This window comes from Serinus canaria, chromosome 17 (genome assembly GCF_022539315.1).
Source record: "Serinus canaria isolate serCan28SL12 chromosome 17, serCan2020, whole genome shotgun sequence".
Taxonomy (NCBI): domain Eukaryota; kingdom Metazoa; phylum Chordata; class Aves; order Passeriformes; family Fringillidae; genus Serinus; species Serinus canaria.
In genome coordinates, this window is record NC_066330.1 from 5,656,166 (window position 1) to 5,672,370 (window position 16,205).

The window sequence follows — 16,205 nt, forward strand, 5'->3', positions numbered from 1 at the left end:
TGTTTCCTGTATTCTGGTGATTTCAGGAGTGCTGCCTTCGCACAAAACCCTCCTGTGCAGGTGCCAGCCCATTCCCAAGGACTGTGACCAACGCGTGGTACACTGACTGAAGGGTGTGGCTGTGAGGATCAAATAGTGCAGGTGTAGTAACCAAGCCATGAGGATCCTTTGATCACATCTTACCTGTTCGCTGGCAGCGCTGCACAGCTGGAGGCAGGGAATGCCACAGGGACCGTGGCACCGTGCTGGTGGCACGGCCTTACGGACAGGTACACCGGCGCTGACTGCGGTCCGGGCTTACCGGGCTGCGCATCACACCGGCTGGGCCGCACAGGTGTGCCAACCTGCCGCACACAGACGCAGCCCCGGGGGAACCTGAACTGCTGTGGTTTTGGGAGCGAGCCCCATTCCCAGGCATCTGGGCACAGACACCAGCGCCGTGCCATCCCGATCCCGGACCCCTCGCCCCTCCCAGCCGCCGGACTACATCTCCCAGGATGCAGCGCGGCAGCAGTACCTTTAACGCCCCCTGGCGGCAGCACGGGGCGCTCTACAGGCGCGGCGGGCGGGCTGAGGCGAGCGGAGCCCGGGCGGCGTCGAGCGGGGCGAGGGGCGCGGGCTGGAGCCGCTGCCCACCGGCCCCAGAGCCCGGGAGGGCTGCGGGAAGGGTTAGTGCGAGCTCGCCTGTGCGAAAAGCCGCGCCGCAACCATGGGGAACCGCGGGATGGAGGATCTCATCCCGCTGGTCAACCGGCTGCAGGACGCCTTCGCCGCCATCGGGCAGAACGCCAATCTCGACCTGCCGCAGATCGCCGTGGTGGGGGGGCAGAGCGCCGGCAAGAGCTCCGTGTTGGAGAATTTTGTCGGGAGGTGAGCGGGGGTGTCCCCGGGGACCCGGGCAGAGCTGCCGCATGGCCAGCGCGGTGCGGGGGCAGCGCCGCGAGGTCCGCGGGCAGCGCGGTGCGGGAGCAGCGCGGGCAGCGGCTCCTCACGGGCAGCGCGGTGCGGGAACGGGCGCGGGGACAGCGCGGGCAGAGCCGCGGTGCGGACACAGCGCGGAGCGGGGACAGCGCTCTGCTCGCGGCTACTCCGCTCTGCTCGGCGCGTGTGTGTGCGCGGGCAGCGCTGCAGGACGCCCGGGCGCTGCGGTGCAGGGGTACGGGGAGGCGCGGGAGGGAGGGAGGGCTCCCCGCCTGGGGGCATTCCGCAGCGGGGTCCCCGCCGCTGCCGCACCTTGGCGGCCGGTGGGAGCCCCCTCCTTGTCCTGGCTGTTACGTAACGGAGCGGACTGAAGGGGCTGTGGGGGCCGGCCCCATCCATCCCCTGCTCGGTGCGGGGCTCAGGGATGGATGTTGTCGCTGCGGGGGGGGTGATGCGGAGGGTGTTTAAGTTTAATCTGCTCCGTCCCCCTCCCCCAGCCCAGGCTCGCTGTCCTCCATAGCGGATGCCATGTCAGGAGCTGCGGGGAGGCTATAGGAAGGACGGGGTTATAGCTCTCCTATATGCTCAAATCCCCGGGTGCTACCATTTTGTGACAGGCAATATACTGATGCCTTCCCTTCATGTGACCTTCGCATTCATCATCTGCAACTTGAGTAAATTGCAGACCGCGCTGCTTGGGTATCTGCTCCAGTGCAGACACACAACACCTGGGGGGGGTGGGGGGGTGTGTGTTCCTCACCTTTTTCCTGGCCTTGTTAATTAATTGTATTAAGTTATATATGGGTTTTAGTTATCAAGGTGCTTTTTTATGCTGTAAGGAGCACGCAGGTTTCTGGTGACTTGCCTTAAAAGCAGTGACTGCTGATACCTGGTCAGATGCTTGCGTGGGTTTTTCTCTTTCAGCAAACTGCATTTGTGACAACATCTATTGGATCTCATTTCCCTACCCCCACTTTTTCTTTTAAGCTGTTTGCTGTTGGATGGCTTATAGAGCTTTTCCACTGTCAGAAGGGTCTGCGGTGTGGATTAACTGCTTGTTTAGCTGCAAGTAGCCTCAAAATCTGTGCAAGGGTATCTTTGAGCAGTGAGTGCAGGGTGTGCTGGGTGTACCAGGAGGAACGCACAGGGGTTGCATCTGGTACAAAGGAAGCATGATCAAAATAAAAATTCTTCTTCTGTGCCATAGATCAAAGAGTTTTGAAAAAATAAGAATATAAAATTTAAAGAGTTTGGCATCTCTTTTAGCTATCTTCCAAAGATCCATGCGGTGTATCCCCCAGAGATGCTGGGATCCTGCCAATGGCAGGATATTGCAGAAACACATTCTACTGAGCCTCAGGTCATAGTCCAGGATCCACTTGTTTGTCCATAGTTACAGGAAAAAATAAATTCCTGCCACCCAGGTGAAAAACTTGTTGGGCTGTAGCTTTTAAAGAAGGGGAAAATGGATCTTCTGAAGTCTTAGTGAGCAAAATGGGTTCACCTGTTGGTTCTGTTTTCATGCTTTCTAAGTACTGGCAGTCAGACCTCATAAATCCTTTTTAGAGGATCTGTGCAGGCAGTGCTGCAGTGGTGTCGTAGGTAATATAGGGCTGCTGGGCCAGAGGGGATTTGTTGGAGGAAGGACAGTTGGTGTATTGGGGTAAACTGCTCCTCTACTTTAGACCAACCACACAAGAGGATTTACTAATCCTTGGTGTATCTCCACTGGCACCAATTTAGAACCGGGGGTTTTATCTGCTTGGTGGAAAATATATGAATTCAATTATCTTCTGTCTCTTTCTGATGACTCCTGTCACAAGAGAACTTATGACCTCACTGTGTCCCATCAGCTGTCTCTCTAGCAGCAAGTTATAGCGCTGTGGCTTTTAGAAAATGAAATAATTAAGGGTCCCCTGAGCAGTAGCTGAGAGCTGTCTGTAGAAAAGCATTTAGAGGAAATAATTGGAGGGGAAATGGAAAATGTCAGTGTGAAGAGGTCTTTCTGCATTTGATACCCCTGAGTGCTGGCTAGTTTAGACTGGTAACTTGAGACCTCTTACCACAGAATGTATGTGTATATGCTGCAAATCCCAATCCTGTTAAAATAGTGTTGGGGCCCTGCTGTAATGTATAGTCTCTTTTCTTTCTGTGTGGGTATTGAAAACCCACATGATAAGGAGCTATGGAAATAGTATCCAGAATGAGCATGGTTCTTCAGTGTGATTGTGATAAGGGCTGTTTTCTTGTCTGAACAGTTGTAAGAAGAAATTGTGTGTAGACCTACTGTGTACAAATACAATTATTGCTGTAGTGTGGACATGACATATGTCGCTGCTCCAGCTTGATACCAGGATGGTGGTGCAGCTACTGCTCAGCAGCTGCTCGCTGCACAGGGAATGTGAGTGCTGATGAGTTTCTCTCTGAGTGGATGGAAATCAGTGCAAGAACAAATGCTGATGTGGTTGGTACTGGCTGATGGGCATGATGCAGACACTTCAGCACAGGGGCTGGAGGCCCCAACAGGGCTGGTTTCCCTGCTCAGGACCTGTGGGACTCCTTTCAAATTGTCATAAAATCATATTTCCCTAACAGGACAGCACACTTGCCCCCTGCCAGACCTGTGTTGTGGCTGTGCAGGGTTTCAGTCCAGGGCTGCTGCAGGCACCTTGCAGCAGCACTGAGTCCCACACTCAGTGGAAACCTACAAGCAGGGAGGAGTGATACTGCCTGCAAACAGTGTTTAGTTACATGTCTTAGCAAATAAGTATTTTTCTCCTCCTGAATTCGATGGCTTAGTAGTTGCTGCTAATTGCGTTTTCAGTGACACTTACTCTACTGTTAACAGATTATCCAACAGTGCAGAGCTTGTATTTATAATACCAGATGTCAGTGTGGCTGCTATGTGTGCTTTTGCTGCTGGAGTCTCAGCGTGGTAGCTCCGATACCGGCTGGTGGTGATAAAATTGCTGAAGAAACAAGAAGCCATGTAGAAGCCAGACAGGTGACACATCTGTCCACAGACTGGTTTGTCCTGGGCCCCAGAACTGGAAGGAAGGTTAATTGGGTGAGCTCCAGGCATTTCCTGTTGGTGTGGTTATGAGCTTGAAGGATAACTCGGGTTGGAACGGACCTCAGTGATCATTTAGTCCGTTCTTAAGGTGTTGTTACTTCCCTGCAGCCTCCTTTTCTAAATAAATAGGTCTTGGAGCAGGCAACTGTACCAGCAGAATTGGTCTGATAAAAAGAACAAAGCATGTGGTATGTGCTAATTTGACTTAAGAGCCCAAATGACGGAGGAGGTTGTACGAGACAGCCCACAAGGCTGTTTGTATAATCATCCGTGTTCATGCCACTCTTACTTTACCATGTGAAAATAACAAATATGCTTTCTTTAAATCCTGTGATCTCAGAGCACTGTTACACAGATCATTGGGTTTCTGGGAGTATTACTGTTACCTGTGCTTTACAAATAGGAGAACTGGAAGCACTGGGCTGTGTTCAGCTGGTTCCTGGAATGGCTGTGCCTTGTGGTGGAGGTGTCTGATCCAAGGCAGGGTGCTGCTCAGCCCTGCTGGGACAGCTGCATTGTTCTTCATGGGGAAAACAAGGCACCTCTGACTTCTCCAGAACAGATGGTTTCAGGGGGCTGCTGAGGAGGCAGTGACTAAGGGCTGGGAACAGTGGGTGGAAGGACTTGAATGGAGATGAAACCATCTTGTTTATGATCAAGGGATCTAAGCAGTGCCAAACTTGAGCAAAGTGAATCAGTGTTTACTTGACCCCAGACCTGAGCTGGAATCTGGTATCCCAGAAGTATCTTCTCTTGGAAGCTGTGCACCCAAAACAGGGGTACTTAGCAGTCTGTCACCAGGCTCTGATGGTGCATGCTGAATTCCCTGATATTTTTGTGTTGCCTGGAAGGAATCAGGAGACAGGTGTGGGCCTGAACTCAACCATGTTGGGCTAACCTTGCATCTCCTAACACACTGAAATTTCCACATGGGTAGAAGAGCAGGGGAAATGCAGCACTGCAATGCCTGTGGCAGTCAAAAGGCTAAATGCTCATTAGGCATAGCTGCAGTAATTGCTGTGACAAAATCAAGCACGGGCCTGGCAGCAGGTGTCTCTTTGCCTTTCTATGTCCCATACTGGTGATGCAAAGCTAGGTCCTGAAGGCAGAGGGTTTAGTTTGGCTTCAGGTATAACTCTGAGGAGCAGCTTAATACCTTCCACAGCCATTTAGAGATAATTACACCCCCAAGATATGGTGAGGGAATGCCTTCCTTGATAACAAATAGCTTGCTTTGCTATGGAAAGCCTCCCCAGCAAAATACCTTTAGAGACCAACAGCAGTGTTTAGCAACTATGTAGAAGTGAAGGATCCTAAAGGGATGCATAAAGAGATCCAGGTACTTGGCCTGCTCCTGCAGGAAAACTGTTTTGTTGATGAGCTTTGTACTTTTAGGTTGCTCAGGTTTCTGCTCCAGTATGTGGCTTATGAGCTTGAGTGGTGAGGACTGAGATTTCAAATCTTGTAAAATAGCTACGTTATGTATAGATTGGGGATGTCTGTTGTACTGGGCAATGCTGAGCATCACTGCAGTGCTTCAGGAGCAGATTTAAATTTAAACAAGAAGATACATTCATGGCATGTGCTTTGGCCACAAAAGAGGTTCTTAAGAGCGATTCTTCTAAATTTTTGAGGGTTCTGATTTGAGATGTGTGCTGGCAGAGAGATGATTAATTACCAATCATGGACCATAAATTGTTGTATGATAAATACATCTGTGAGCCAGTCAAATCCTGTTGTCTATTTGCAGCTTAGAAACACAGGCACTCCTTGCTTGTGAACTGACTTATTTAGGGTTGCAGTGGATGGTGCAAGCACCAGGAGTAGGATTGTGCTGCTTAGAGAAATAAACTATGGTAAGGTAAGTCCTTCAAAAATGGCAGCCAGTCTTTGGTCTCCAGTGAAGAAAATAGCTATTTTCATCTTGGATTAATTGGGGAAGGAAGAAAATATGGAGCACTGGGGGAAATGGGTAATGTGTTACAGCAGACCCCAAGATAAAATAATTTAATTTAAGAGAAATCTGTAGAGCTCTGAGCAAACACTTGTGGGAGGAGGACTGCTAGAAGAAGATACATAATTAAGTTAAAACATAACATAACATGGATGTCTGTGAGGGAAAACCCCATGAATCTCAGTGTTCATAAATGCAGCAGCAGTGTCTGCCTGTGTTTGTTGTAAACTTGTTTTAATCCTATTGGGGTTGGCTCAAATAAGTACAAGTCTAATATTTTTTCTACTTCCTGCAGCAGTTACATGTTCTCTGCAGATCCTTCTAGCTGTATCTTTCAGCTTAACTCTTTAGTGATGATCTTGTGCTTCTGGTAGCTGCCCACTAGCCTTATATTCTCTAGAGGAGGGGATCTTTATGGCATGTCTCAGATCATATCAGAATTTACCTAGGGAAGAGAAACCAGCTGCAGTCTCGTGGAGAAGCTGGTGCTCAGTGTGGTGCAAGTTGGTGTTTGGACCCACTGGTGTGTGAAAATGACAGGTTGCCTTGTCATTGCTGGAATTCATCACCTGATAGCTGCCAGATCAGGGATGCTGCATTTCCTTGTGGCTTCCTTGTGGACTCTTCCTTGTTAGCATGATAATGCTCAAGTTGAGAGTCTTAGAACATCTTGAGGTTTTTTATTAATTCTTAATGTACTTTGAGATAAGTACATGTGGAATTTTTTGTGTGTTTCCTCAATAAACAGGATGCAGTGATCCAAGGTTGTAAAGAGGGAGCAGAACCGGTGCGAAAAGGAGACAGAAGTTCCCAAAAGCTAAACTGACAGCTTCTCCTGTGTTTTCAAACTTGGTGTGTTTATCACACAGTGTAAAAACCTTAATAAAACCAGGCAAAGCAAAGATGACCTACTGTTTTTAAAGGGTACTGATTGTTTTCAGAAGCCATTCAACACCTATCTGAGAATACCAAGCCAAGTCCTTGACCCTGACTTTTCCAGATGCTCAGAGCAGGCAGAACCCTGATAGTCTTAAACAGAAGGAGTGGGAGTCTGTCTGCAAGACCTCCTATCTGAGGCAGCTTCTGAAAATGTTATTCTAAGGCAGGAAGTTAATCCCCTTCCTGATCTAGTGAATTCCTGAATGTCCCTACTTTGTACTCCAGGTTTGAGTCTGTCTGTACAAGCGTGAGTGAAAATTCTGAATAAGGTTTTTTTAAGATGGATCTTTTTGAGGAGAATTGGAAGCAACTTACAACTTAGCATAAGTTAATTAAGAAAACAGTTATTGCTGTGTTCTAGCTGCTGGGGTGAAACTTATTATGATGCCTTGAGCAGTGAATTTATTGGACGAGAACAAATCCATGTGTGCTCCACCCGTGTGAGCCAGTTTTTTGTTTCAGGCAGTGCATGAGTAGCAAAACCAGAAGAGTTAGTGAAGGGGTGGCAGGCAGTCATCCAGAAGCATATGGTGTTCAGCCTATGTGCCCAGAGTAAAATTGGTTTTGAGGTGGTGACTGTGAAAGGAGATTTACTGATAATGTGCAGGGTAAACCTACTTCCTTGATATGCCACTAAAAAAAACACCCCAAAAACTTTGTGTGTAATACTTTCCTCCTTCTTGGACTCACAGATCTGTAACCATATGAGTCAGAGTACTGCTAGTTGGGAGAAGAGACAAAATTAAATCTGGTCCAAAAAAAACCAAACCCCAAACCCAGAAGTCTAGTCATGCATGGTGGGAAAAATAGTTTACTAGTGGGACATTTCTCATTCTACTTGAAGTTTCATCTTCCTCGCCTCTGACCTGGTTTTGCACCTTCGGATAGAGAGTGGAATCTCATGGTTAAAGAATATTTCTCTTATTACAGGCAAATGGGCATGTTCAGCCTTGAGGTAGAATTCTGTTCTTTGCTCTTAAGCTAAATTCTTAGTGATTAATATTTATACCTTTTTCTCCATCCTTAGAGGCTGTTGGTGTCTCCCATTACATGTAGGTGTATATCAGTAATGGACACTTGAACCAACACTGGAAAAGATTAAGCACAAAGTGATAAACTACTTTTCTTAACAATAAATGAAAACCCTGTAAATGTGGCACTGCAGTGTCTGTCTGAGCCCTTGCAGAGGCCTGCCTTCTCTCAAGAAGTGTTGTGCCAAGAACTTTAATTCTTCCTTTGCAGTAGGTATTTTGCAGGTTACTTAGGTCTGCTCTGCAGAGGTTGGATCTAGTGCAGCCACCTTTGGCTGCTGGCATAGGTCAGGTGCAGGATTTGAGGACTGAGGGTGTTCTTGGAAAGAACTGGAGATCAGAGGCTGTCCTAGATGGCCTGGTAGCACTTGAATTTTTGAACAAGGTCTTTCAGGGCAGCACAGCTCTACAGAGGAGTGAGCCCTGGTTTTTGTACCTAGGGACATTCAGTACTTGCATGTTCTGATCAGGTTTGGAGGTGGTCAGCCTGCAAGCTGGCACTGATTCTGGAAAAACTGCAATAAGTTATTTCTTTTAATTTACATTTATCTGTGATCCATCTAAAGCACACGTCATGCCTATTTTGGGGTGACTTGATGGAGTTTAGTAATACAAACTGGATGTATTGGTCAGAACTAACTACTGTAGATACTGGGTTAGCTACAAAGAGAGGGCTGAGAATGTTTCAGTGTTTACTGACAAGCAGGCAAGACTGCATCAAAATACTGATGGGCAACTGAGGGCACAATTTATGTTAGACATTTAAACAATTATTCCAGGTGACTCATTGATACTTTGTAGTTAGGTCCAGCTTTGTTTTCAAAGTCCACTAGTGAATATTTTAATAACAGTTGAATATGAAGTGGCTCCACATTTTTCTTAAGCTGTTTTATGTAGATGGGCAGACAGGACAATTAAGTTGCTGACATTTGCTTCCTTTGTGACCTTCAGGTTTGTCAGAGCTCTGAGCCTGGTGCTGACTGTAGTAGATAACTGCTTTGCTTTCCTTCAAGACACAGTAAAGGAATAATGAGCCCTGAGTCTGAAATCTAACAGTGTCTCTGTTTTCTCCAGAGCATCTGACATGGAAAGTTTTGGCAGACCCTGCCATGACCAAATGGAAGTGAGATGGTCCCTGGTTAGTAGCTTCTTGCAATTCAGCATAACATGCTTTTGGGAGCTTCTTGGAAGCAGACGTTATGCAAGCTCCTCAAGCTGTGTCTTGCTGACTAGAAGCAAACTTGCCAGCTTCTGCCATTTTTCTGCAAGTCTTGTGACTTGTGTGGCTTTTCTTAGAGCCCTGGCCACAGCAATTCAGCGAACAGAAGAGCAGTGTAACTTTTGTATTGAAAACAGCAATTTCTAACATGGAGGTTTGAGGGTATTTTTTTCTCTAAAAGATGCTGTTTCCCTAAATGCTTCTGGAGGCAAGTATAAAGACTCTCAAAGCTTCTAAGACCTGCATTGTCATCTCTTCCCTTCCTAAAAATCAGGGCTCAGTCTCAAAACTATAAGCTCTGCTAAAATACTCGTGTTGCAGTCGCAATGAACAATAAATGAGGTTTGGAACAAACCCAGTACCTCACTTGTGACGGAAATGGGAATTGAACTGGAATCTCTGGGGCTGAAAATACTATTTTAATAATGTATTGCCTCAACAGTCTCCTTTAACTCTCCCTTTCCTGTTTCTTATGGCTCTAGGCTGCATTGTTGCAGCCGTGTGGAAGGGAGAAGAGTTAATACAACCACAACAGACATGGGAAGTGCTGGGCTCCTGTCTGACTGCTCAGACTGTCATTTTGGGGCTGGGAAACACTCTTGCTGCAAGAGGGGCCAGTATATGTGATGCCTAAGAGAGGACACGGCCAGTGTTAAATTGATACTGCTGTGGATTTTGGCTGCAAAGCCAGGCAGTGTTGCTGTAATGCTGGATAAAAGCTGATCATAAATTGCAGCTGTATTTCAGAGTAGTTTTTCAGCTGCATTCAGACCCTTTCTCATATCAATAGGCAGAAGTCTACAGAGATGCTGAGCAGTCGGTTTTCAACATCTGCAAATGTTTTCACAGCACAGCTAACTTACTCTGGAGAGCACTAGGAGAAACTACAGTGTTTCCCTTTATTTTAAAATTGAGAATGGAGATCCAGTGATGAGGGAGGCGGTGCTGAATTTTTTAGAACAAGGAAAGAGGTACCTAAAGGCAAAAATCTTAAAGTCTTTGTTCAGTTCCTCCTCTTTGTCTTCCTGCCACTCTTACATGTGTAAAGACAGAGTAAGTTACATAGGATCTTGCTCAGGGCTCTGATAAATTACCAGACTGTTTCAGCCCTGAGAGCTCTTCCTCATCCACGTAGTTATAAACCTCTAAAAATGAGGCTTATAATGACTGTCCATTTGCCACCTGCCTTCCAGCACAGGAACAATTCTCTGTCATCAGGGGAATACGTCTGGTGACCTGTTAGTTCAGAATTTAACCAATAAACAACAAAGCTCTAATCCTCACAGGTTTTATGCTGATATTTAGCCTTGCTGACTTGTTTATGATTTGCTCTGAGCTTACTCTGCTCTGGGTCACGATGGGACCCCTTGATTCTAATACATGTTAGGTTTTCTCTCTTTCTGGCTGCTGTGATCTCTTGTGTAATCTCTGGCTATTTCTTAAGCTGATTGTGCTTTTACTTTTAATAGAAGCTCCTCTATGAATAGCTGGGAATTGCCTGAGCATGGTGGTGGCCTTGAGAGGAGGTCTGTCGCAGTGGGGTTAAAGCTACGGGTAAGGAGGAGGTTTGTACATTCCAAAATGCAGAATACCCTCAGGGGTTGGTGCATGACATGTGTCACACTGCAGAGCTGACGCTGCAGCTCCAGCACTGAAACTCAGGTCACCTCTTCTACATGATGCAGCTCTCAGCAGAGATCCCAGTAATAAACTTCTTCCCTCTGGGCTGTGCTACTTTGATTTGTTCCCGTTTCTAAGAATTACTCTGCTTATGCCTATTTGTGCAAGATGTGTTTGTTATCTCAGGCCTGCAAACTACCAGGCATCCCAAACTAATTTTGGAGAAAGAGATCCATTTCCTGAATGGATTTGTATAGACTATTGAAGGAATGATATTTAAGGAATGTTTACTGCAAAAGAATAAGTGAGTTACTGCATTGGCACTTGATATTTTGCCAACTTCTGCTTGGACAAAGTTGAACTCGCATTGAACACCTGGAGGGGCAGAAGGAGATATCTTAGAAATCACTGTATTGGTAGAGTGGAGCTACAAGGAAGAGAGATTTAGTTAAACCCTTTACTTGTGGAAGATAAGGAAAGGAATGGAAAGCTGTAAGACTGTGGTTTGTCCAAGTCACTATGCCACAATTTTACTATCAGAATGCCCACTGATAAGGCAATAACTGTTTTGATCTTCCTTTTTTGTTGTTGTTGTTGAGTTTAAGTCCAGCCTTTATGTCACCTCCCATGGTCACTGCCCAAATTTGACTAGAGCAAAATGTGCCTTTTGTGCACATAAGAACTGATGTTCCACTGGACATTGGAACCAGACAGGAGGTCTGAAGCTCATCTCTTCTGGGACTATTGATCCAGTTTTTGTTCTGGTATAATGGGAAATGGAGTTGTTTGTGTGGTTTTTTAAGTAGAGTTTAATGCTTCTGACTTTGCTCTGCACTAGAGGTGTTTGCAATCAGACTGCTGGGTCTTCTTCAAGGGCTTTAAGTGGCAGTGCCTCTGCACCATGTTCCCAGCCTGGATTGATCCTAATTCTATCTGGAGCTGCAGAGGTGCAGTGCATAGCAAGGAGCCTGGCACTGTTCCTGCATACTTCTCAAGGCAGAGCAGAGATGTAAATTGGCATCTTAAATTCCCTCTGCAGGACAGCTGTGCACTGTGGGCAGTTTGGTCAGGATGCCTGAGTGCAGCATAACTCTGTTACCCCATGGAATTCTGTCCTTCCTGCCTGGCCTGTTGGAAAGGAAGCAGGCTGCTTTCCCATCCACAACGCTCTGCCCCTTACCACTGACCCAAGATAAGCTATTGGGAACATACATTCAGCTTTATAAACTCACCACCAGTGTGTGGCAACTAGCAACACATCATGGTTTGTTGAGGTACCATCCTTCCTCATGCAGCTTCTGTTTGGTTTGTGTCTGTGGGCTCATCAAAGTGACTTTGCCTTTCCCAATGAACTCTTTCAGTTGTCTGTACCCTTTAAGGAATTCAGGCTCTGGGCAGCCTGTCTCCTTTTCCAGCACACAGTGCTGTCTGGGAGTGGAGGAAGTGTCATGCTGCAGTGATGAAATGTGCCTCCAGCTACATTTGTTCTTCTCTTGGGTCTTGCAGCAAATACCAGGACTCCAGAGGTGGAGTTTTGACAAGAAATCTAAGATTATACTTAGCACAAGTATTTGATATCTTTGAATTTGCCATTGTACCTGGTTTCCTTCTCTGAAGGAGAGAAGGACAAAAGGGAGATAAACCCCTTTTTTGTCCAGAGTCTCCATAAGATGAATAGTGTGAATATTAGTTACTGCTGTGCAGTACAGTGGTGTCTCTGAACACAGGAGAGCCTCCACTGCTGGGCAGCCTTTAGACTGCTTGTGCTGCTGGACAGTCTGGACTCAGCTGCAGCCTGGCTCCAGAGATTAAGACACTGGTGGTGGGAAATAGCCAGGTCAGCCTGCTGCTCGTCAGTCTTAGCATCCATTAATCCCAGGGTGTTATTGTGGCTATGCTTTCCCATCAGCCATTCCTGTCCCAGAGTTTTAGTGTACAGCTTGTCCTTTTGTTTTCTCACAGCTCAAGTTGCAGGTGCTGAACAGGTCACGTTTTTCAAGGCTGCAGCCTTCTGTTACAGCAGAGCCAGGGGTTGTTGGTAGGTTTGTTTGTGCCAAAGCAGAGCAGTGTTGCTGCAGTGTGATGACAGATCAGTGCGGCTTGAAAAAGAGGCAAAGATGCTGGGTCATGGGTTTACCTTTCTGGCCTTAAAAAAACCCTGTTTCTTCTCTACTGGCATAGGGTCTTAACTAATTTGATGCTCTCTGGTGTTGCTGCTGCCTGGTATTGTCTTCTTGGGGACTGTCTGGAAATTACAGGGAGATTTTTGCCAGGGTATAAATGCTTTTGAAGTAGCTAAAGGAAAACTTGCTTTTGTGCTGTGATGGTGAAAATTAAGCAAGACAGACATAAAGGTCTGGTTTACAGTTTCTGGGGTAGAGAATGCATCATGCAGTGCAATATTTCTGGTGTTACTTTTTTTTTCTCACATGAGTAAAACCAGCCTTGTTTCCTTTCTCCTGGGATTGTAATTCTTGAAATCAAAACTGCATTTTCCACAAATGTGTAATCCTTGCTGCCACATCCATTCAGGATACATCAGGCTGCTTATTCTCTTGAGTTCCTGATATTGTCATGCAGAATAAGTGCTGTATTATTTTTTACCGTGAATATCCCAAGGCTGCAAACAAAATCCAGGACTTCATTTTCTATTACTCAGAAAATCCTAGAGGAAGCTGCACAGCAGCAGTGCTGCAGTTTTGTGCTGTCTCCAGCCTGTGCTTCCCCAGCTCTGCAGCCTTGAGTCAATGCGGCATTTGCTATAACGGGCAGTGACTTTTTGAGATCAGGCAGTGCACTCTAGGCTGTACCACTCTCTAAATAATTCTCCACAGTAAAATGCAGAGCTCCAAACAGGAAAATGTCTGTACAGTTTTTTACCTGCCGAAACACAGAGTAAATTGGCTCACAAGTGCACGTGAGGTACTGGAGTATTCTGTTTTGATTTCCCATCTGTGTTCTACGTCTTCACGTATTCTGGACCAACCCATCTGCAGGAAGATAGCAGGGAGGGAGCTGGCAGATAACTCAACCCTCAAAATGGAGGAGGAGAAGAATATTACTGATTAATTCTCTCACAGCAGAGATGAACTGAAGCAAATGACATTTTGGATGAGATGGTCAGATTTGTATGCTGAGAGTGATGTTTCTCCTCCAAACTCTTGACCTGTAACTGTAGACACTTTCTTAAAACCTCAGCAGCTGGGGGCTGATGCCCACCAGTGAGGGATGCAGGAGCTGTGTGGACATCAAACTGATTTGTTTCTATGGAAACAGTAGATTTCACCATGTTTTAGGGAAGTAGGAGGGGAATTATACCCCTGGGCCTGGTTCTGGCTCTCAGATTGGATTGGTTGCTGCATAGCAATTGTAGAGCAGCAACCCATGAAGGGATTATCTATCAGCCAGTGATCACAATTAGGGAGGGAAGCACGTGGCTCCAGTCTGCCCCCATTGTGGGATTCCCAGGGTCACAGCCCTCCTTGGCCCTTAAAAACAAAGAGTTTAACCTTGGTTACTCATAGCCCCAAAGAAGGGCTGCATTACAGTGCAGGCAGCTGCACCCAGACTCCTCAGCTGGGATGGCTGAGGGAATGAGCTGTGCTTGTACCTCACAAGAGCTGAAAATGATCTATGCTATCTGCGAGGTCTGGAGGGAAGCTGAGATCTTTTAGACAAGCTTCAAGTGATGCTTGCTGATGAAATTATTTTAAGTCCAGTTTGTTGTACGACTCTCAAAAAGTCCCAGCACTTGAAGTGCTGTGACTAGGGGTGATGATTTTGAGACTTTTTTTAAAAAATGAAAGGTGATGTCATGAAACCACAGAAGGAATCAAAGCATGAATATGAGTTTTTACTCATATATTCTTAGTGATCTGTAGAACTGAGTCTCTTTAAACCGGCCTGGTGCCCTGGTGCAAGATCCCAGTGCTGGTCCTTCTGAAGGAGTTAAGCAACAGCTCTGTATTTCAGACTCTCAGGTCCTAAAGGCACTTACCTATCCAGGCTCTAGCACTGACTGAGAGGGGGAGCTTGTATTTCTAGACAGAAAGAAGGCAGACCATGGAAAACTGACAGAAAGGGTAATGCCTGTGTGTGTTTGAACCTTTTCCCAAGATTTTCCTTGTTTCCTACAAATGTAGGACAGGAGCCGTGTAACTCTCTGTAATGGGGAGAAATTCTCTTTGCTCAGCTTCTGTCTCCCCTTACTGTACAGGGACTTCCTATATATTCCATGTTATGTAAACTGAGTTAGGGATGAAGGGCAGCTTCCAGCAGAAATTCTTGTTTTATGCTTTGTAATGTAGCCAGTAAATCAATTGGATGGGATAATCCTGGTTATGGATTTGCAGGGGTGCATCAGAAGAATGCGGCAATATCTCTGCTTTACTTTCAGGTCATCTAAAAATATATATATATATATATAGACCTTGAAAGTCAGGCCAGATCCTGCTGTAAGGTTTACCAGGCATGAATCTGGAGTGTGCTGACTTCTTTGGAATTACTGTAGACATACAGCAGCAGAAATGCCTGGGGCAGACTCCTGGCTATGCCAGTTTAGTCTGCATGCTGGCAGGCCCTCAGGCCATTGACTAGAAGTGTAAGATTGCCTGTGACTTCCTTGGAAGTCCCTTGCCCTGTGGAAGCAGGGCAGCCATGAGGGCTCTGTGGTTGTGCATTTGATGAACTGATGCACAGCAGCTCCAGCACAGCCATGACTTGGCATGATGCACACAGCTGTCTTCCAGATTTTGATGTATCCTGAAACTAGTGGAGTGTGAAACAGAAAAATCAGCCCAAAGGATTCAAATGAAAATAAACAATAGCAAAACTTATCCTACTGCTTCCAGCAACCTGCTTAGAGACGTGTACAGGAGAGGGGCTGAGATGCAGAGAAAGGAGATGTGGATATGGAAAGAGTGGATTAAAGAGGCCCCAACTGCTATGGATGGCTCATGGGAACCAGTCTGTGCAGTGAGAGATAAGCCAGAAAAGCAGAATTTAGTGCACTCAGGGAGGGGTGGAGGAGAGAGCTGTTTCCAAGTGAGCATTCAAGAAAAAAATTGCTGTGTGTTTTCCTTCTGGCTTTGGCAATGTTAAGAAAGGTGCTGCAGGCAGAAGACTGAACACAGCCACTGCAACTGAAGTATCAGTTATGTGAGAGAACATTGCCCCAGGGTGTTCCTTTCTCATTGTCTGAGCCCCCTCAGCCCACACTTGGCTCAACAAACATTCTGAGTGGGAAAAACACGTTTTTGATTAACACTTCTGATGTTCAAGGCATGTAGGTCCTCCCAGAGGCATGAGAGCACATGAATATGACAATGCCTTCCAGTAACAAAAATCTTTCTCCTGTTCTGTAAGAAAGATTTGGGCACTACCAAAAATTACCCAGACAACAGTAGTGGACACTGTCATCTCTGTATATGTAAATCAGTGGGCAGTAAT

General features: G+C 46.3%; 1 protein-coding gene across 3 annotated transcripts in view; it reads left to right on the forward strand.

Moving 5' to 3' along the window:
• Nucleotides 1–577: 577 nt before the first annotated feature.
• DNM1 (dynamin 1) overlaps nt 578–16,205 on the forward strand; it is a 65,245-nt gene continuing 49,617 nt past the window's right edge. For all 3 annotated transcript variants that reach the window (XM_050980789.1, XM_050980787.1, XM_050980788.1), the window contains exon 1: nt 578–870. In XM_050980789.1, coding sequence (XP_050836746.1) covers nt 710–870 — 161 coding nt within the window. In that variant the 5' untranslated portion in view covers nt 578–709. The remainder of the gene's footprint in view (nt 871–16,205) is intronic.